The 17,807-nt window shown below is 42.7% G+C and overlaps 1 protein-coding gene across 14 annotated transcripts in view; it reads right to left on the bottom strand.

The window, feature by feature from the left end:
- Window positions 1-390: 390 nt before the first annotated feature.
- The window catches only part of LOC116940200 (protocadherin-15), a 112,212-nt gene continuing 94,795 nt past the window's right edge, over window positions 391-17,807 (bottom strand). For 12 of the 14 annotated variants that reach the window (XM_076065599.1, XM_076065593.1, XM_076065602.1 and 9 more), the window contains 5 exons: window positions 17,523-17,650; window positions 15,389-15,598; window positions 14,816-14,904; window positions 13,258-13,434; window positions 9,004-9,613 (listed from right to left, as the gene is read on the bottom strand). In XM_076065599.1, the coding sequence (XP_075921714.1) occupies window positions 9,391-9,613; window positions 13,258-13,434; window positions 14,816-14,904; window positions 15,389-15,598; window positions 17,523-17,650 (827 nt within the window). In that variant the 3' untranslated portion in view covers window positions 9,004-9,390. Of the gene's footprint in view, window positions 3,772-7,432; window positions 7,544-8,114; window positions 8,124-9,002; window positions 9,614-13,257; window positions 13,435-14,815; window positions 14,905-15,388; window positions 15,599-17,522; window positions 17,651-17,807 lie in introns of those variants that run through there. The other 2 variants (XM_076065606.1, XM_076065605.1) reach the window with 2 other exon arrangements.

Consider the following 17,807-nt stretch of genomic DNA (forward strand, 5'->3'; position numbering starts at 1 on the left):
CACAAGCAAACTCTGGACTCGGTTTTGACATTCAATGTCCCATCAACAGAAACAGGCTTGCTTGAATCAATGCTGGTTCACTGTCAGATACTTGTAGAAAAGGAACCTCTTTGCTAGATACGGGTCCTAGTTTTACGCAAATAATATAATTCGTAACATAAAATAAGAATTTGCGTCCTTAGTTAAAGCAAGCCTGACTATGCCGATGAGACAGTGTCAAAACCAATCCAGTTTGCTGGTGTTGAACTATTGCTGCTGAAATGATGCACTCCCCCAGAAGGCTGTGTGGCTGATGTGATGTGTAACGAACATACTTATTATTTTAACAGTTTCACTGAAAACTCATGTGCACTGGGCGGTGAAGACAATTAAGGCAATTTAAAACCAACATAAAACCGAAAATAACGTATTTATTTATACACAAAATTAATGTACCCGACATGTACAAAATGTTTTTTTCCATGAACATGTGTGGATGCTAAACAGAAAGCTATGAAAGCAAGACCAGAAAATGCAACGGCAAATACAATGTTATTATTCCTGCAATACACACATCAACTATATTTACGCTTTCAGAATCACACTAATCTCCACTTCTTACCAACATTGCTCACAGCCATACACCGCTGAAACTAAACTATACTAAAACTATATTCTTTGGGTCTTTAGGTAAAGTCACATAGATAGGTTCAAAGAAAATCACAAAAAATAACAAAAAACTACGACGTTTCGATCGCAACACAAGCGTTCATCATCAGGAAGTGGGGGTTAGCTTCTAAAGGTAAACTGTTTATAAAGGTTTGAAATGGGCGTAGCCCAAATGTCAGCAGCCAATGTTAATGTAAAAACTAAATTATTTTCTTTATTTTACCAGGTAAGGCCCACTGAGCTACAGTATATAGTTCTTTTTCAGAAGCAACCTGGCCACAAATGACAGCTCAACGAAGTGGCTCATCATGTGGACATTTGTAGCAGCCAAATATTGTAAACGCATTTTGATTCTAAATATGGAGGGAAAAACCAGAGGACCCGGAGATATATCCACGCGGTCATGGGTAGAACATTCAATATTCAGGCGTCAGGGTCGGGATCGAACCCACGAACTCCTGTATACCAGACAAGGTCGTTAACTTCTCGCCAATGATCCACATATGCACTCCCTATTATTCAGTACAGATCGTCCTCGACTTACAAACGGCCTATGTTTCTAAGACCCGCCCGTAAGTGAATTTGTTCGTATCTCGAAACCCAATATTTCATTGTACATACGGTCAGTGTTATAAAATGTCTTGTGGTTCAACAAAAAAAGGAAGCATTGTTAAACCCATAAATAAGAATAAATATTGTACATTTTCATGTAATACTGTAATAAATACTGTAAAGTAAAAAAAAAACATAAATAAAGTAATATGAAGAATAAAATCGTTTCATTTTCACTTACCTTGCGTCAAACAGTTCACTGTCATTGTGCATCATGCCGGATGCTGGGACTCATTACATCTCGCGGAGAATCGCTTCGCCGAACAAAATAATATAGTCGAAAGTTCGCAAATCGGATGGTTCAAATTAATAACATTTCATGGCGGGCGTTCGTATCCAGGGGACTGCCTGTATCCATATTTTTACGACACATTACAGTCCTTCCTATACATTTACAATTCTTCATTGAACTTATTGAACTGTATAAAACGTTTGCTTTCCTCATTTAACTTGAGCCCAACTTTTCAGCCTTCTTTGTTAAGTTCTTCAACCATTCCCTGTTGTTCATACCTACTGGTTGTTACTGTGATTACATCATCAGACTTTCTTGAGATGGTTGATATTTCTACAGCTGTGTTTATGCCTTCATTCCTCAAAAACAATGTTTGGAAAATAACTACCAATGTTGCTATGAATGACGAACCCCGCTCTCCACGTGACAGGTGACTACACAGGCCTCTTATTGTTTCACAGTCCTGGGATATTAAAGTTTACAAGATATGTTGTGTTTTATTTAAATATTTTAATTAAAACACACTTTCTCAAGATTTTCAACTGTTACAGCTAGAGTTCATTCGACATCAACCAGCAGTGTGCACCATTGCATTATCTGTGCCTTTATTTACGTGAATGACTGAGTGTGATATTCATGTTATAAGTGCACGCTGTATACGTTATAGATTAACAACGTGTGTAAGTAAATACATTTATAAACGCACAACTCTTGTAGCCTAGGTTACCACGAGTGAGTTAGTCCGTGTACACTCGCGTCATGTCAGGTTTGCTATGTGTGTGTGTCAATCAACACCCGGGACACCCGTGCAAACGAGATGTTCAATCCCAGGGATTTCCAGGTGAAATATTTTAATGAATAAAAATTAAATGCAATGAAGTAAAGCACATTCAATCGAACGATTCTGTGGGCCTGATTATGTCAGCTTCGTGTCATAATTTTGACTTCTGTTCAGGTATACTTCATTGCAGTCCAATATTCGTATTGCTCATATCCATGTACTGTATTTAGAAGTATAACTCAAGAAACATGTTGACAGTTTCCATGTAATTTACTTGCACAACAGTTAACACATGTTTGGCTTATTGTATCAGTAATTAAAACCTGAAGTGTCCGTAATAAGATTGATGTATCCTTAAAACACTGCATCGCAGCGATCTTGCACATCCGTGCTGTCAGCAGAGCTTAGCACGGGCAGAAGGCTGTCAGCGTTACACCCTCTCACGGTGATTCCATTGCTGCCTTGAATTCTGTCGGCAGAATCAATGGCTTCATACTGACCCGTCTCCGAGTGTCCATTGCTCTCCTTGTAATATTTTGGTGTGGGCGCTCTTTGCGGACTCTTACTCAGCAGATGGCACTTATCTATCTGGCTGTATATGTTGGCCACAGACCTTTCAATCTCCTCCAGGTTTGGAATTGTTTTTAGGATTCCCTTGAGAGGCCTTCGGCGTCTCTCGTTAGTGGGCAGTGTCTCGTTAGGGGGCAGTGTCTCGTTAGCGGGCAGTGTCAGAGTGGGCGAGGAAGGGGGCGCAGAGGAATGTGCGCTTGCTTCGAGAAGAGTAACGGAAACAGGGTTGAGATCGTGTGAAGGAGGATCCACACTACTTGGCAGGGGAGGTGGAATGTGATGAGAATAAGAACTAGGGGCAAGTTGTGGAGGCAGAAGAGGAGGTGGAGGAGGTGGAGGAGGAGGTGGAGGAGGTGGAGGAGGTGATGGAGGCAGCAGTTGATGAAACTTTGGTACTGGGGGAGGAGTCGGTTTTCTGTTCGGAGGTGGCGACGCATCGCACAAGCTGTAAGAAAGCAATTCTCGAATTGTTTGGGAGGACGTTATGCCTTGAGATTCCTCCTGACCATATTCAACCACCTGTTCTGTAGCATCCCCGTTCATCACGGGTAACTGCAGCAGCCATTGCATTGGGCTTGCAGCACCGATATGGGGCAGCATGAGCAGCTCTTGTCTGTGCGAGAGTGGGAAGCTCCAGTTCTGCCGCACACGAGTTGCGTCGTCCATAATTGGAAACATTCCCTGTGTTTGCTGTGAGCACGCACGCTCCTGCAAGCTAAGCGACCTCCTCTGTTGCATCAGAGTGACGTACGGGTCAATGAGCAAAGGACTGGTGGTGATGGAGGGGCTCTGATCAGATAGAGCGGTGGCACGACTGTGCGATCGTAGGAGACCGTGACGGAGGCTTTCTTTGTTGTAATTATATGCTTGATTGGTTGCACAGAGACCAAACGTCTCGTGAAATTCATCTTGCGGGAATTGGGAGATGCTGCATCCCAACACACAGCACCATTGTAGGGAACAGCACATGCAGGATAAGGGGAAAGAAGAGAGAAATGGAAGGGTAATGGAAGAGAGAGGAAAAAAACATAGCATGCTTTATGACAAATAGAAATGGAAAAGCAGTGTTTAGATTAAAGTTGTGCAATCTTTACCTTAAGGTGTATATTGTCTCGTTGGTTATGCAGAATTATATATTACGTGTAATTGAGTGCACCAGATAATAATACTCAGTACAAAATAACAAACAAACAAAACTACTATTTTATTTTACAAGGTAAAGCTGACTGAGCTCTTGGTTATTTTTCAGAGGTGACTTGACCACACATGACAGTGAATTGCAGTGGCTTATGTCATCACATTTGTGTATTCATAGCAGTAGCCAAATCAACTAAACGCACGTTTCTAAACGTGGAGGACAAATCAGGAAGACACGGAGAAAAATCCACACGACCACGAGGAGAACACACAGACTCCACATATACAGGCATGGCCAGGATCGGTGTCCAACCCATGCCCTCCTGTGTACCAGGCGAGGGAGATAACATATGACCACCTCAGCACCCAATAATTGTTGATGTTTTGGGAATTATAAAATCCAAATAAACAGACAATACGTCTCCGTACCATCTCTCTCTCCACATAAAGGAATTTAGGAATGTTGTACACATCCAAACAGCCACAAGGCATTCTGCAAGTGAATTTTCCAGCAGCATTGGTCCATCACAAGCAAACTCTGGACCACTGACATCAGCCGTTCGGCTAGCTTGAACCGATGTTGATGAACTAATACTACACTAACCAAGACTCAAGTTTCAAATAGAATCCTGCTTCGGAATATTTCACGTGTGAAAGAAAATGATCTGGTGAAACCCACGCAGATGAGGGGATAGCGCTCAGAATTTACAATTGTAGCTCCTGCACCAACATGCTGTACAACCTCCTACAGACACTGAGTTGTTCATATAATGTTCAATCTCTGTATGATCTGCCAACTGTGCCTCACAATCAACTTCACAGATAGCACTTTCATGAAACTCAAAGTGATCTCGTGCTCAAATGAGCATTGAAACGGTGCTCATCTCTTGTGTACAGCCATGAAGCAGTGGTGGGAATGCCGCATACCTATAGCAGGGGCGAGTTTATCCATAGCAAAACCACTGACTTTCCAACAAAGTGGTTTCTCATTTTATCGACTGTGGAGGGATGATGGGCTGAGTCGACCTCCACCCAGGATTTGAACTCACGACCTTCCGAATGAGAGCAGCTCACTCCTCCTGCTGAGCCACCTGGCCGGATAATGAACCTACTGTGAGTGAACCTGTAAGTGAACCTACTGTGAGTGAACCTACTGTGAGTGAACCTACTGTGAGTGAACCTGTAAGTTAACCTACTGTGAGTGAACCTACTGTGAGTGAACCTACTGTGAGTGAACCTACTATGAGTGAACCTACTGTGAGTGAACCTACTGTGAGTGCAACCTACTGTGAGTGAACCTACTGTGAGTGAGCCTACTGTGAGTGCACCTACTGTGAGTGAACCTACTGTGAGTGAACCTACTGTGAGTGCACCTACTGTGAGTGAACCTACTGTGAGTGAACCTGTAAGTGAACCTACTGTGAGTGACCCTACTGTGAGTGACCCTACTGTGAGTGAACCTACTGTGAGTGAACCTACTGTGAGTGAACCTACTATGAGTGAACCTACTGTGAGTGCACCTACTGTGAGTGAACCTACTGTGAGTGCACCTACTGTGAGTAAACCTACTGTGAGTGAACCTACTATGAGTGAACCAACTGTGAGTGAACCTACTGTGAGTGAACCTACTGTGAGTGAACCCCTACTGTGAGTGAACCTGTAAGTGAACCTACTGTGAGTGAACCTACTGTGAGTGAACCTACTATGAGTGAACCTACTGTGAGTGAACCTACTATAAGTGAACCTACTGTGAGTGAACCTACTGTGAGTGAACCTACTATAAGTGAACCTACTGTGAGTGAACCTGTGAGTGAACCTACTGTGAATTGAACCTACTGTGAGTAAACCTACTGTGAGTGAACCTACTGTGAGTGAACCTGTAAGTGAACCTACTGTGAGTGAACCTACCATGAGTGAACCTACTGTGAGTGAACCTACTATAAGTGAACCTACTGTGAGTGAACCTACTGTAAATGAACCTACTATGAGTGAACCTACTGTGAGTGAACCTACTTTGAGTGAACCTACTATGAGTGAACCTGTAAGTGAACCTACTGTGAGTGAACCTACTGTGAGTGAACCTACTATAAGTGAACCTACTGTGAGTGAACCTGTGAGTGAACCTACTGTGAATTGAACCTACTGTGAGTGAACCTACTGTGAGTGAACCTACTGTGAGTGAACCTGTAAGTGAACCTACTGTGAGTGAACCTACCATGAGTGAACCTACTGTGAGTGAACCTACTATAAGTGAACCTACTGTGAGTGAACCTACTGTAAATTAACCTACTATGAGTGAACCTACTGTGAGTGAACCTACTGTGAGTGAACCTACTTTGAGTGAACCTACTATGAGTGAACCTGTAAGTGAACCTACTGTGAGTGAACCTACTGTGAGTGAACCTACTGTGAGTGGACCTACTGTGAGTGAACCTACTGTGAATGAACCTACTGTAAATGAACCTACTATGAGTGAACCTACTGTGAGTGAACCTACTGTAAATGAACCTACTATGAGTGAACCTACTGTGAGTGAACCTACTGTAAATGAACCTACTGTGAATGAACCTACTGTAAGTGAACCTACTGTAAGTGAACCTACTGTGAGTGAACCTACTATGAGTGAACCTACTGTTAGTGAACATACTGTGAGTGAACCTACAGTGAATGAACCTACTATGAGTGAACCTGTAAGTGAACCTACTTTGAGTGAACCTACTATGAGTGAACCTACTATGAGTGAACCTGTAAGTGAACCTACTGTGAGTGAACCTACTTTGAGTGAACCTACTGTGAGTGAACCTACTGTAAATGAACCTACTATGAGTGAACCTGTAAGTGAACCTACTGTGAGTGAACCTACAGTGAGTGAACCTACTGTGAGTGAACCTACTGTGAGTGAACCTACTGTAAATGAACCTACTATGAATGAACCTGTAAGTGAACCTACTATGAGTGAACCTAATGCAAGGATTACAATTGCAATTACTATGAATGTAGGAATGTAAGATTCCAGTTACAGTCCTGGATGCAAATTGTTGACTTAAATATTATTATTATTATGTTTACCCATAAAAAAATCTCACTGTCTCAAGACCCTTTGATCGGTAGGGTTTTGCCAAGTTTTCTAAGTTAGTTGGGCAATGCTACTGTGATGTGATCCCAATGGATCAAGTTGCAGGTACAAATGTCAGCGTTAGCAAGTTCGGCCAACGCCACTAACATTGTGTGTTGTTTTAAGCTGTGGGAGGAAACTTGAGAAACGGGAGGAAACCCATACAGAACAGCAGGAAAACACTCAAACTCCATGCAGAAATGCGCCCGCGTTCGGGAATCGAACCCGGGCGCGTATCACCGTGAGGAAACAGCGTTAACCGCCTACGCTGGCACCGTGCGGCGCGAGTGTGTTTGAATATCATTTCAGGACGGGCAGCTGCGTGGAAATCACTCACCCCGTGTTGTCGCCGGCCTCGTCGTACTGCTGAGCGATCGGCGACTGCGCCGTCTTCCCGGTGGGGAGAGCCGACTGGATGCGCGCATTCTTGGCACATTCCGCTTGGCGTCTGCACACCGCGAGGACACGAGCGCAATGCGTGCACGATTAGCAAACGCACGATGAACGCAAGTGAAGTTGACGTGTGAAATTTTGTCGTGATGGCCACGTTTTTCATCACCTTGTGCCGGCGGTCAAAATAACAATTGTGGCTATACTCTCAGCTCCTGAGCTGGTAGCCTGGACAAGGTTGGCAGCATTGCACGTGCAATGTGGTGATCACATGGCTTGCAGGGCATGCATCTGTTGAACCAATGCTGTTGAAAAGATGCACTCTCAGAAGGCCTGTATGGCTGATGGGATGCGTGAAAAATACTTTTGTTTCATGTAGAGAGACAGACATGGGAAGGAGGTGCATTGTATACTTTGTTATTTTGTATTATATTTCAATTAACGTGTTATTCACTTACAAGTATAATGAAGCATCAACTTCATACCCTATGCTCGCACTTATATGTGTGTACCCATAAGCATAAGAAAATAAAATATGTAGATTATATTTAAAAAGCGGAAAACATTACAATGTTATACTTGACTTTTTATGATTGAAAGTGACCATAGAACAAAGATATGTTACTTACTCTTTGAATCTTTGAGAATGCACAGGGACAAAAGAAAACAACATTAGTAACACATTGACATCAATAGCGTTTTGTACAACCAGACAGTAGCAGCAAAACACAACGCTTGTGTAGCGTTACCACCGCGAATCTACAGAATCTAGTGATGCCCATCAACATAATCGCACGTGTTCCGATTGCTACATCTCAGGCTTAAAGATCTTACGCAGTATTCGTACATCAGGATCGAATACAGTGCTCCTGTACACGGCCAATTCCTTTCGGGAAGAGATCTGGTACAGACCATTGCAGAGTACACACCAGTTTCCTTTCTCATTCACGCAAAAACTTCCCCAATAAGGAATTTGTCCAACATCCCGAAGCAGGATCCCCCCAAAGAAGAGTCTTGAGACTCAGCGATGGGGGGGTCTCACACCCCCAACCTCTCGCCCAACACTCAGTGTGAGCGCCGAAACTACACGTGAGGGGTTAACTCTGCCCCTCACCCTGCCCCTCACCCCTCATCTCATGCCCAGCCTTTCCCCTTCTTATGCGCGTGGCATTGAATAATGAATGCTCCCCTAGAATTTGTACTTTGAAAAAAAGTCAAGAGCGAGACGTCACCATGGCCGAAGCCGTTGGTGCCACGACTGCACCTCCTCACTAACGGCACCCCCTGCCCTCCACCAGATCCCGCAGCTGTCGCACAGTCAACGCGCAGCGACCTCCTTCTTAACTCTACCCTGACGTCTTCGCCATCGTCTGTTAGCAGGGGCGGAGCCAGGATTTTCAGCCCGGGGTGACATTCAACAAATGTTAATTTCAAGAATGATTAGAGACACGTAGGTAAAAAAATAAAACAACAAAAATCACGACGTTTCGGCCATCATTTTTGTTGTTTTATTTTTTTACCTACGTGACTTTACCGAATAGAACCAAAGAGTATGGATCCTTGCAGTCACGAAAGCTTTAAATCTACAAATGATTAGAGAGTCAGGCTGTTGAACTAGACGCCATCGGTTGGCGACACACTCTGACAACGCAGTTGCACGGAGTCCGCCAGACCGAGTGTCGTACACTTACACGCAGAATGTTTCAGATTTTCGATTTTTTATTTTTTTTCGGGGGTGACGATTGTCTACCCTGTCACCCCCCCCTGGCTCCGTCCCTGTCTGTTAGGATCTTCCCCTTGGTGGCCGGACTCATAGAGACCACTCGAAAGCTTTAGAAAAATAATCCCTTATGAATGTGTTTTTTTTAATAAATGCGCATGAATGGATGTCGTGCACGAGCGTGCTTACTGCTTGTAGGTGACGATGACGATGAGAATGGCCGGGATGCAGCAAATAATGATGATGACAGAGAGTGCGATTAGCGCGCCCTCCGTGTAGCCCAGAGCCTGGGCCTGCTTCTGGACCGACTGCACCACGGCCGGTGAGCGGATCTCCTGCACCCGTGCTCCGGCTCCAAGAGACGCCTGGAACTCTTTGTTGATGTCCAGAAGTTTCCCGTCCAAAATTCTGAAGAGATCAAACCCGAGAAGGACGCTCGTGTTCAAAATACAATCGCGTGTGTGTGTGTTTTTTTAACCTCAGAATAAAAAAAAAGAACGTTGAGATTCTGGAGAAATCCGAGAAGCTACAAAGCTCTTTTTTCAGAGATGTCCAGTATATACCTGGATATATATAGCGTATCTGTCTCCCTGTCTAGCTTCCCGTTGAAAAACCCTGATTTTAAAACGCATCTCAGTTACATGCGATGCCTAATAATATACACAAAGAGGTTTTAGACAAAAAAATGTACAAAATAGATAGACAATAAAACACCTTTTTTGTGCCTTCACGTAAAAAAAACTTAAAACATTTTTTTTTACACATCCCAGCAGCCACATGTCCTGCGGGTGCATAATTTCAACAAGATTGATTCAACAAATGACAACTCTGCATTCGTTTTTGTACATTCGGTATGTCGCCAGCAGAGTCAGGCTTTGCTTGAAGTAATGCTGGTGAACTGCCAGATGTGTATCGGTATTTACGTGAGATAATATTTAAAAAAAAGACGTAATTCAGCGTAACGCCACCACGTGATGATGAACGTTATTTGGTGATGCGCCGCCATCAGCTCAAATGAATTCCTACACCATCCGTGCATTTGACGTGGGACTTAACGGCAAGTGGAACTACAAAAAAATTGCATTGTAGGCTTCACGGGAGGCATCTGTTCTGCTAATTTTGCTTCTCTTTAGCAAACACACTGTTAATTGCAAAAAAACATCTGTCTGTGTGTTGCGACGTGCAAGTAAGGGTGAGAGGGAGCTACAGGGACAAACAGAGAAGCAGAGACGACTGAGAGACTGCGGGATCGTGGCTCATGTGTCAGCGAACCTCTTGGGATAGAATTATGAAACTGGCTGAGGCATTGTGGCAATTTTTACATTTAACAATGCAGCTTAATCATCACAATAGTTATATTTTGGCTTAAACCTGTAACCATCTCCTCTTTTGGGGGTTTTCATTCCAGAGCAAGACAATCTATTTTGGTTCAGTTTTCAGTTTTGGTTCAAGACAATTAACAGTTAAACCCGTTCACCGGTTACAGCTTCCAGTTCAGTGAGATGTTCTAAACTACTCTGCTCCTGCAATGCACGTGCATTTAACGAAATATAGGAAGGTGTGAGGTGTATTTTGGGCACCTAAAGACTCGTTTTGTGTAGAACTAAACACATAACACGAGGAAATAAATTATTCCTGCTCAAACAAGCATTAAGGCTGTGCTTATTTCCTGATTACTACTCTGAAACAGTCCAAACAGGAGTTGAACTCGCAACCCACTGATAGCGGAGCTGCTCGCTCTACCGCTAAGCTACCGGGCCAGTTTAAGGTAAACATTACTTGTAAACCCAATACAGGATATCAACGTTAACATAGATTAATGTATCGAATGCAACCAAAAGAAATAACAAATAATGTATAGTGTCAGAGGAGACATCTGTATTAATTGTGTTCAAGCACCACACTGCAGATTATAACAGTTCTCTTTCGGTTTCTTCCCTCGGACTGCTCCCCTTTGGAATTTCATAGTAATACTATTTAAACTTGTAACACGCCGCACAGTATTGCTCACTCTCGAAGAGACAGAATGATTCAGAGGTGCAAAGAACGAAAAAAACGGATAGGCAGCCACGCGATAAGCCAGCGCCAACAATTGCCCAAGCCCTGTGGTCCTGTATATACATAAGGGTGTTATCGGACAGTTATTGAATGGTTATATGTCGGATGAAACCGGAGCACCCGAGGAAAACACACGTGTGCGAGGGGGCAACACTCTATCCCAAGCAGACATAAAAGTTGGAGTTCACATGTGTTGTACCGCCATCCCCTGGTGAGTTGGGGTATAGCACCACGATGCTCCAAGGAAGGGAGTTTCACAACATTTGTGTGATTCATCAATCCTGAATCAGAGCTGGATTGCAGGCCTACGCTACTGCCGCCCATAATCTCTTTTTCAAAAACCCTTTTGATGATTATACTGCTTGTTTACCCAGGAGAGCCTCACGGAGGCCTAAGATTCTCTTTCAGGAGGGTCCTGCCAAGTTTGTCGCTGTAGGGAGGTGACGTTGCTATGTGTGGTGATCCAAAGTGAGTAATTCGCAGTAAATGTTTCGTGAGGTTTGGTTGATACTCGTCAAGTTGGATGGGTTTTTTCTTATAACCTGGCTCAAATATTAAAACGTATTAACTCTAATCTATTACAACGTTACTTGTTGCTGGTCACATGCGCATTATCCCTTGCAAAACCAATTGCAGTTATTCAAGTTCTCGCTGGATTTCTTCTGAAAAGGTACTTTTATAAACCTCTTCTCACATCTGTACTGTAAAAAAAAAATTCATATATATCAAAGTTGCAAAAATGTCTTATACCCTATAACTTATATGACACAGGACCACATGTGTGTAATATGGTAAATAGAAGGTAAGAGTGATTTTTTTGCTCAAATGATCATTATTGCGGTGCTCATCCTTCTGTTTACAGCCTTGAGTCAGTGGTTCCAATTCCACATTCCTCGGATGAGGGCAAGTAGGTCCATATGACAACCACTGTTGACTTCCCAAAAAGTGGTATTAATTTTATAGACGCCCGCGAGGCACGACAGGCTGAGGCAACCCCGCAACCAGATTTTGAACTCGCATGCCTGTCAACCCCTTGTCAGTGCCTACCTTCTTGATTTGAAGCTTTCGTGACTGCAGGGATCCATACTCTTGGGTTCTTTCGGTAAAGTCACGTAAGTAGAAAAAATAATAGATCACTACGTTTCGATCGCAACACAAGCAATCGTCATCAGGTGGGACAACCGCAGCAAGAAAAAACTGCTGATGGTGGATTCAATCAGCTGTGGTTGTCCCACCTGATGACGACTGCTTGTGTTGTGATCGAAACGTCGTGATCTATTATGCTTTCTACCTATGTGACTTTACCGAAAGGACCAAAGAATATAGTGCCTACCTTATATTCTTGGTTCTTTCGGTAAAGTCACGTAGAAGGGAAACAATAAAATAATAAAAATATAAAACAATAAAATTCTCACGACATTTCGACTGCAACACAAGCAGTCATCATCAGGTGTGAAAACCACAACAAGAAAAATTGAAACGTCGTGAGAATTTTATTGTTTTATATTTTTATTATTTTATTGCTTCCCTTCTACGTGACTTTACCGAAATTGCCTACCTTATTGCTTTATTTGAAACGTCGTGAGAATTGTATTGTTTTATATTTTTATTATTTTATTGTTTCCCTTCTACGTGACTTTACCGAAAGTGCCTACCTTATTATAAACCAATTCAGTCTTTATTGGTCACCCCGTGCCCTTATACATATCAACGTTTATCCTACAAATAGACATTTTCTTTTTCACATATTGAAACGGCTGTACGCCGTATGGACCTTTAAACTAAATTTCCCTGTACAAGAATATAGGTAAGCCGTATGGGTTGAAAGGTATGGACTCGCAACCTTCCCATTGCGAGTTGCCCGCTCTGCCGCTGAGCCATTAAGGCCGGACATACTATGGTAGGCCTGATAAGAATTCAACTGGAATAATGCAAACATATTTAAATGAATACAAGGACAGTGGAAAAAAAATGTGTTAAGTCATGGGAATTACTTGAAGAGTTCCTTGCTGGAGATGGCACGGTTAGTCATTGGGTCAATGGCATAGACAGCCACATCCGAGTTGGTGTAGTCCTCCTGCAGGTAACCTTCACCGTACTGCCGCGGGCCGATTGAATCCACCACCAACTTGGCCCCTGGAATCTGATCCTGGATGTACCTCTCAATAATCCTACACATCAACACAGAGGGCACGCACAGCCAGAACAAGCACCATCAAACTTCACTGCAACATGTTGATAATCCTTAACAGTCTCACATGGTTTCGATCAGGAACATCATCATCAGTCAAGTTCAATGCACTGCTCGATGAAGGCCGACCCATACAACAATACACCCAGCACCATGCTCATGAACTGATTCCGTTGCTCCATCTCGGCGTTAGAGTCCATGTATGCATATTGGCTTCAATACGCATTCATTAACTTAAAACAAATACTTCCGAGTATAACGGCATGTTGGTATGCATTCCACGAAGCATGCATGGGCATGACATTTCATCCTTGTTGAAGGTGCTACACTATATGCTTGAGAGTAATTGGGAGTCATATTCTTGGTTCTTTCGGTAAAGTCACGTAGAAGGGAAACAATAAAATAATAAAAATATAAAACAATACAATTCTCACGACGTTTCGACTGCAACACAAACAATCATCATCAGGTGTGAAAACCACAGCAAGAAAATTTGAAAAAAGTGGCGTTTTTTTTAACGTTAGCACCACGGAGAGCGATTTCACAGTTTATTCAGATGACGAGTCCATCTATGTTCGGAAAAGAGGAGGGGGGAGACGAAAATAATGGATGCGTTCTGAAAGCCACCGTAAGTGTGAACAATCAATTAAGACCCGAAATGGTTGATCAAATCCTTCCAATGATTGCTAAGCCAGAATCCATCTTCTCAGTTGAAATTGTCTCTGTGTTTATGTATGTGGATAGCCTCATGAACGAATCAAAGTAATTGGGAGGTCCAATAAAGAGCATTAAGTATGTGTTCAGGGAAGTGATTGCTTAGGGGGCCTTCATCCAGCAGTGGATTGATCATGGCTAGGGTTGCCACCCTTTCCAGCGAACAATCCAGACCATTAGTCAGTCAGCCTAGGTCTACCAAACAGCGCAATTACTGTGATAGAATGCTAAATAATTATTGTATTAGAATTGCACTTGTTTACCCAGGAAAGCCTCACTGGGTCTCAATACTCTTTCTTAGGAGGGTCTGCTCAAGTGTTCACAATAGGGAGCGAGCGATGTTGCTATTTGTAATCCCAATTGAGTCATTTGCAGGTACATTTTCAGCATTAAGATGTTTGGCCAATTCCCAGTTATGTTGTATAGTTTTTTGTTTTTTAATAATGCCACCAGATCTCAGTACAAATCAATTCCTTCCACCCAAACACAGATGCCAATTCCCAGACCCATCTGATTCAAACCCTGGTCAAGCTTGGACAGAGGTGGCGAGCCGAGGTGAGATGCAAATGCAGCCATTCCATTCGTGTAGAGCGCAACTACTCGATGTTTAGCCAAGCGCAGTGATGTGTGAGCCACAAAGCACATACTTCATCAGCTGGTCCTTGTTGTTTTCCACGACTGCCGGGGGAATGGCGGAGACAATCACCTGCATATCCAGCTCGTTCACAACAGAGATCTGCATGGACAGGAGACGAACACTAATGCACATCGCTGTCTGCTGGCGCAATGCACGTATGCAGCATCACTAACAACGCAGTGCATCCGTAAATAATACTGTGGCGATAAAAGATAACAAATGTATATGTTATATGAGACATTTGAGGAAATGCCCTTTCTTTGTAGCACATCAAGAATTGTGGTTGCCTGTCATCTACATTTGTACACATTTTACTTTTAAGGCCACAGTGTTATTGACAAATGTGTTGAGCTTTTGTGCACCACTGACAATGCAATTTCACCAAATAATTTACGGCATTATACGGATGGTTAAACAGGGCTATGCTCCTAAAATCACTTTGAAACATTCACTTCATTCCATTGCGGAATGCGTAAATATAAAACTACATTATATAAAATTGCAGCTAAACCCTATCCTTGCACACTGATCGCATATCTCAATTGGTCTCCATAACAAAGTATGCTCGACGGGCGTGACGTACCACCACTTCAGATGTGCCACTCAGTCCAGCTCCGTATCTGTCGACCCCCATCACCTGGAACCTGTAGTACTTGCGTCGCATGTTATAAAACAGCATGGCAGTTTTGACGATGCCAGTCAGAGGCTCAATGATGAAGCCCTCATTGGTTGAAGACGGCAGCAGCAGCTTGTAGGCAATCATGCTGTTATTGCCGCTGTCCCGGTCATCTGCCTGATTGAGATGGATGTATTTATGGACATGGGACATGATAAAAGAAGTTTAAGAAAAACATGCTGGGTACATACTTTGAAACCATAGAATTAGCTCTGACATTTTATAACGTATTCATTTGATTGAATTGCTGAAAAAAATGAAATTTCCAGATCACAATTGCTCATCACTAAAACTGAAATTGTGTTCAGTTTTTAGTTGTTTATTGTTGAAATTTTTACATTTTGACTGTATTTGTTTTGCATTTTATGAATAAGGATACTTTTGACTGCCTCTGCGAGCCTTTGGAACTAACGGTGAACCTCAGGAATACTATAGAAGCCTTTGTCTGGCTCTACGGGCCACAGTCATTATTACAGATACTTCATAACCATGAAGGTTGGCACTACGAGCCACAGAGAAAAAGCTCAATTTTACCAGGCTTTACCTGTTCTATTTTACCAGGCTTTACCTGGTAAAATAAAACAATTAGTTTAGTTTTATTTGTATATATATTTTTTTTGTAAGTGATTTGTTTACCCTTCCGATACTTTGCATTCCTATCGTGGTTTTGTACTGGTTGTTGTTGCTGTTTTAATCTTGATTTGAAGCTTTGGTGACTGCGGGAATCCATACTCTTTGGTTCTTTCGGTAAAGTCACGTAGGTCACCTAGAGTATGTTGTTTTAACGTTCTGACCTGCCCCTAAATGGACATCTGTGAAAAAGAGCTTCATAGCTCATCGAATTCCTCCAGTATGAATAAATATTCTGATTCTAATTGTGATTTTCAAGCTGCTCATTTTTTACGAAGTGGCTGTTGTGTGGTACTAGTTATCGTATAGAAGTACACTATAATGCTCTCAGCCTGTGCTCTAGTCATGTATTTGCATGATGCGATGTTCGTTCAGAACACTTCTTTGCATTCTGTTCCAATCAACTGCCAGAACTTGAAGGATTGTTCCAGAGCACTCCAACCCATCCTCACTGAGAGTGGGGATTTGGCAGGCGTCGCAGGCCCAAACCCTGGAGGAGTGGGCGAGTAACGAGCGCGTGGTGAGATGCCGTCAGCACGTCGCACGGCGTCACCTCTGCCACCGTGCGGCGGAATTACAGAATCAAAATCTTGATTTAGACTGGAGGAATCCGATGAGCTATAAAGCTATTTTTCACAGATGCCCGGGAGGCGTGCATCGGCAAGTTACAACAATGCAGTGAGGTCCGCATCTCCTTGGCACTTCTATAGCCTCCGTCCTATACTTATTGTGTTATTTACATTCTCCACAATGACTCGAATGATTGTTGTGTTTTTTATGCATTTTTTTTCGTGTCGAACTAGGACCCATATCTAACAAAGAGGGTTCTTGCCTATAAACATCTTGCAGTCCAACCAGTGTTGGTTCAAGCAAGCCTCGTTTTGCTTGATGAGACACTAAGTGTCGACATTTCTCCAGAGCTTTGCTTGTGTGGAACCGATGGTGCTGAAATTATGTACTCCTGGCAGGGCTGTGCAGCTGATGAGATGTGTAAAAAATATATTTTTTTTATATGGAGCTACGGATGTGGGAAGGCGTTCTAGTGCCTGCTTATTTCTTTTGCTACTCAACCGTAACTCTGCTGTAATCTCACAAATGTGGATGCATTCTGCCGTTGCACAGTTGGGAATCGGACCCTCATCAAAAACTCATCGCAGAATGGAGCCTCATTTGCGGAAAAAAATGGGGCTGTGGAATGGAATGACGGCCATATATATTTTTAATGTTATCCTTAAATTATTTTTGACAATGTCAGCTTCATCATGTTTCTTCCATTGTGTTTCCTTATTGAAGGGGAAAACAATTACGCTCCATAAATTGCAACAATATTTGCACAGATTCTCATGAAATTCTGGTAAGATAACAAGACAAAATATGACTATGATGTTGACTTTCATATATAATCCCTCACCTTGACTTGCAAGACAGATGTAAACGTTCTGGTCTCCTCTGTAACGCCTCCCAAATACAGTGTTTGATTGAATATGGGAGCATTGTCATTTTCATCCTTCACGTACACGATCACAATTGCCGAGTTTGCTGGAAATAAACAGGAGGCCAACGTCACCAAGACGAGTCAGTAAACCTTAATGCACTGCACATTAATTCAAGATCAAAATGCCATTACAGCAAATGCTGATTCAACTATACACCATCATCAGCATAATCACTGCCATATTTTTTGCCAGATCTTGCA

This window comes from Petromyzon marinus, chromosome 8 (assembly GCF_048934315.1).
Source record: "Petromyzon marinus isolate PM22_M1 ecotype Great Lakes invasive population chromosome 8, UKy_Petmar_22M1.pri1.0, whole genome shotgun sequence".
NCBI lineage: Eukaryota > Metazoa > Chordata > Hyperoartia > Petromyzontiformes > Petromyzontidae > Petromyzon > Petromyzon marinus.